At 36.1% G+C, this 5,311-nt stretch overlaps 1 protein-coding gene across 7 annotated transcripts in view; it reads right to left on the reverse strand.

Moving 5' to 3' along the window:
• Nucleotides 1-592: 592 nt before the first annotated feature.
• LOC106877240 (uncharacterized) overlaps nucleotides 593-5,311 on the reverse strand; it is a 160,733-nt gene continuing 156,014 nt past the window's right edge. For all 7 annotated transcript variants that reach the window (XM_014926112.2, XM_014926104.2, XM_014926133.2 and 4 more), the window contains one exon: nucleotides 593-3,072. In XM_014926112.2, coding sequence (XP_014781598.1) covers nucleotides 2,675-3,072 — 398 coding nt within the window. In that variant the 3' untranslated portion in view covers nucleotides 593-2,674. The remainder of the gene's footprint in view (nucleotides 3,073-5,311) is intronic.

Here is a 5,311-nt window from a genome sequence, read left to right on the forward strand (position 1 = left end):
AGAGAGAGAGAGAGAGAGAGAGAGAGAGAGAGAGAGAGAAAGAGAGAGAGAGAGAGAGAAAGAGAGAGCTGTCTAAGAAACCATATGTCAGAAAAAATATGCACTCCTATGTTTGTGAATACAGAGAGTATGTTAATCACAGTATACAGTATTATAGATCCATTTCAACCAATCGGTTTCACACTGGGTATTAGACTACCAGATATTAGATAACAGTATGGCTAACCAACAACAACGTGCTCTGAAGAGCATATAGTGATGGTTAACCATGCTGTTATCTGATACCCAGTAAAATTGGCTGAAACGTATCTATAATCCTATATACTTGATTCACATATGTTTGGTGGAACAAACCGGAGACTGACAACTTAATACATAAGAATATATTTTATTCAGCTGTACAGTTACATAAGTGACCCAAGAGACGAAAGGCTTGTGCATTGCCTTTATCAAACTAACTAGTGAGATAAACGTAATGCATGAAGCCCACAGTCCTTGAGTCACTTACGTAACTCTGCAACCAAATAATTTATGTATGGCTGTCTCATATATATATATATATATATATATCATCATCATCGTTTAACGTCTGCTTGCCATGCTAGCATGGGTTGTATATATATATATATATATAACTTGACAGACAGACTGAGACACACAGACAGAGGGAAAAGACAAAATAAACAGATAGGTAACTGAACAGTTGTAGGTAATACAGTAGATGTAGAAAGCTGGTGATTCACTCTGCTTCTATCTGGAGTTTACCATTTGATGCAATCCTCCAAGCTTCAATATGAATTATTTGTTAATGTCATCTCTTCAAGGATTGTAACATGCAAGAAGCTTTAAGTTTAGATGGAGTGAATTCTCAGCTTCGTACAATACATATCTATATAAATGTGTGTGTGCGTGTATATACACATATACATACATGTGTGTATATTACGCATATGCATACTCAGGTGTACACACACATACATACATATATGTGCATATAAATATTTATATAAAGGGCATTATTACAGAAAATAATAACGCCACTCAGTGGACTTCTCAAAATAACCACATTTAGTACCTAATGCGAGGAAAAAACAACCAACAGAAGACGACCAACTTTCTTTTAAATAAACTTAACTGTGTATCGGCCGATTTCGCGATTACTAGAATGAATCTAGATTTCGTTCATCAGCACATCTAGATTCATTCTAGTAATCGCGAAATCGGCCGATACACAGTTAAGTTTATTTAAAAGAAAGTTGGTCATCTTCTGTTGGTTGTTTTTTCCTCACATTAGGTACTAAATGTGGTTATTTTGAGAAGTCCACTGTGTGGCGTTATTATTTTCTGTAATAATGCCCTTTATATAAATATAAACGAATAATTATATTCTTGGGAATAGAAATTTCCCATATGAATTTTTTTACACACTGGCTTCTTGATAAAATTCTTGTAAAAGAGTTTTATTCCTTTTTGAATTTATTTATGTGTATATAAATATATATATATATATATATATATATATATATATATATATATATAGCTTATTTCAGCTATGAGTGTTAAGGGAACATACACTTAATATAGATAACTACATATTTATATAAACACATACACACACACACACACACACACACACACACACACACACACAATATAAAATCAGATGTACATATGTGTGTGTGTGTGTGTATTCAGGAACTGAAAATAAGAGAGTGAGGCAAAATAAGGTGGGGTTTCCCAACTACAGCAAGAGAATTAGATAGATGAAGTGAGGGGAGAGAAAGCAAGAGCCAGAGAGAGAGAGAGAGAGAGAGAGAGAGAGAGAGAGAAATAGAGAGAAATGACAAATGTTGTTACTGAAAGTGATAGACAGAAGGTGGTTGAGAAGAATTTGATACACCAACAACAGAAATAGATGATACACTAAGCGTATGACACATATTATCACCTGACCAAAGAGAAAGTGCATACTACGTTTCACGTGACCAACAGACAAATTTAGAAAACACCATGTTATTTTTGTCTATCTCTTTTGTTTTTATGGTATGTCAAAGCTATAATTATCATCTGATGTTGCTTATATACATTAAAGAAATGTAAGAAAAATATTGGGAAAGAAAAAGAAAATAGTATTGGTCCAGTGTTGATAAGGGCCTCCTAGTGACCCCATAAATCTTGTAAATAATATATATTTCCTTTTCTTTGATGATTGCTTGTTTTTTTTTTTTTTTCTGTTTGCTTTTAAAGAAATTTGAGAGCCAAAGAAAAACAAATATAAAAATAAATTATGTATGTGTATACATGTTACTTGTATTCGTGTTCGTCAGGATTTCCAGATACTCAATGTTCTTGCATGCACACGTACACACACGTGTGTGCATGCATGATGCATGTGTGTGTGTGTGTGTGAGTGTGTGTGTACAGAATTTGTGCATGTTGAATGACAGAAGAAGGAGAAAGAAGACAGAATTGCTGAAATGAATTTCCAAAAAATTTCTTTGGATAGATTTGAGAGTGAAGCTTAAATTTCTATAGGTCAAAAGGCCAGGATATTTTAAAATATCAATGACGTATTTGAAAGACTTGGCACATTTTGGAGAGTTAAGAGTAGTTTGTCTTGAAGGCAATGTTCCCATCTGCTCTCAGCGGTTTAATAATGTTCAGGGTATGGTAGTTAGCTATCAAACAAACTGTGAGACAGATTTGGATGCAACAGCTGTGCTTCTGTCGATGTTGCTGTGGTTGTTGCTGCTGCTGCTGTTGAATTAGTTGCTGCTGTAGATGATGATGATGCCTCTTCCTCCTCTTCTACTTCTTCCACTTCTTCTGCTAGTGCTCTTTCTGTTGCATTTCTTGACTTAGCTGTGGGAGTCTGTTTTTGATTTCTGGAGGGTAACTGACTGGGCATTGATATAGCTTCTTCATATGATGGAGGTGGATAATCAAGTTCTGAGTGAGGTCCTGCCTCGGTCCCTCCATTCATACCTTGCAAAATAATGTGCACTCTGGGTTCAGCATCATCCCCAAAGGTAGTCTGCGAAGATGAATTTATCCGGCCGTTTTGAACTTCTCCTAAAACAGCAATAAACAAAATGAAATTAATTTTTTTTTTTTCAAATAAATTGGAAAATGCAAATGCTGTAAAAAATAACAAAAAAAAAAGAATTTTAATTATTGCCTCAACATAATATTAGGATTATGGCTTGGATTATAGAAGGGAGCAGGCGTTGGGAGGAGGGAAAGAATGTGAAGAAGATATAAAAGAAGAAAAAAGAAGTAAAGAAGAAGATAAAGAAAAACTGAAAAGAGTGACAAAAGTTAAAGAGAAAGGAAATGGAAAACTAATACAAAAAAAAGTACAGAGAAAATTAAAAGACAAAAACATGTCCCAAAAAATGAGGAACATAGACTTGAGCAGAAATAGAATGGGAAAGAGAGAGAGAGTGAGAGAGGGGGGAGAAAAAGAAATAGAAAGAAAAAGTAAAAAATGGAAAACGAGGAGAGAAATAATAACTTAGAACAGGTTCAGTTGCTAGCAACGTTTTTTTTATGGATTACACGTGTTGAGGTTGACTGGGCTACGCATTAAAAATAACGTTTACATGAAACTAAAGAAGCTTGTATGAGGAGATGGAGCTAAATGGAAAAGCAGGAACAAGCAAGAAACTCAGAAAGAAATGAGAGAAAATGTATTCAAAATGAACAGCTCTAAAACTGAATCTAAATTGCTTAAATGTATTCACACATTGAGGAGAATCCATCTGGAAAACATCTGCACCAAATATAAATATTTAACTAGGTACCTTGTAGAGTTCCTTCTGACTACTTGTATTTGGAATATTTCAGGTAACCAAATCTATGTTGTATTATACTGTAGTATAGCCTGTTCTCTTCAGATTATATATATGAGTTTGTGTTGGCCTTGTAGACTATACTTGAGAAATATGTGACTTCTGACCTGCATGGTTAACCACATGTAATAAAAACTGGCGCTATACAACAATAAAAGAATTGCATAATTTCAGGTGCAGGCATGTGTTGTGTGGCTAAGAAACAGGCACGGCTGTGGGGTGCAGGCATGGATGTGGGGCGCAGGCATGGCTGTGGGGAGCAGGAGTGGCTGTGGGGAGCAGGAGTGGCTGTGGGGCGTAGGCGTGGCTGTGGGGTGCAGGTATGGCTATGAGGTTAAGAAGCTTGCTTTGCAACAGCATGGTTCCAGGTTCAGTCCAAACACAACACCTTGGGCAAGTGTCTTCTATTATAATAGCCGCAAGCAGATCAACGCATTGTGAGTGAATTTGGTAGATGAAAACTGTGTGAAAGCCCATCATGTACAATGCATGTATGTGTGTGTGTGTGTGTGTGTGTGTGTGTGTGTGTGTGTGTGTGTGTGTGTGTGTGTGTGTGTGTGTGTGTGTGTGTGTGTGTGTGTGTGTGTGTCTTTGTGTCTGTGCTTGTCACCTCCACCCACTGCTTGACAACCAGTGTTGGTTTGTTTACATCCCTGCAACTTAGTTCAGCAAAAGGGATCAACAGAATAAGTACCAGACTTAAAATAACCCCAACACCACCACAAAAAAAATTTTTTTTTTAAAACCCTAAATTCCTGGGGTCAATTTATTCAACTAAAACCCTTCAAGATAGTGCCCCAGCATGGTCCCAATCCAATGCTTGAAACAAGTAAAAGATAAAAGACAATTCTACTGTCCAACAAGAATTCATAATTAATTTAAAAGCATTTTTGTTCTCATTCTTCTTAGAAAATGGTCAAAACATTCCCTGGCCTCAGGACTCTGATGTGAATTCAACAGAAATGTAATAATTTTCAATCAGCATCAAATTGTTGTTGTTGTTGTTGCTATTAGTTTTTATTAGCATCTTTTCTGTGGCTTCTGTCATTAGAAGCCTAATATGTGCCTGCCATTTTTCATTTGAAAATCCTACATTTTTTCATTTCAAAATCCTACTAAGCATCTCTGTCTTACATTATTTACATTATTTACATTTGACGGATATTCGTCCTCATCTTGTTTGTTGTTAACACAACGTTTCGGCTGATATACCCTCCAGCCTTCGTCAGGTGTCTTGGGGAAATTTCGAACCTGGGTTCTCATTCCTATCGATGTTACTATTATTATTATTATTATATGGAAACCACTTCCCCCTGTGGGATGAAGTTAAAATAATAGACAGGGAACAACACTGGAAAATACGAAAACTAAAAGAAGCAGCACATATGCTAGGACACAACAACCTCCTAAGCAGACCGAGTGCAGATATGAATAGCATATGGGAACCGGTATTGAGGAAG

This window comes from Octopus bimaculoides, chromosome 4, assembly GCF_001194135.2.
Source record: "Octopus bimaculoides isolate UCB-OBI-ISO-001 chromosome 4, ASM119413v2, whole genome shotgun sequence".
Lineage (NCBI taxonomy): Eukaryota > Metazoa > Mollusca > Cephalopoda > Octopoda > Octopodidae > Octopus > Octopus bimaculoides.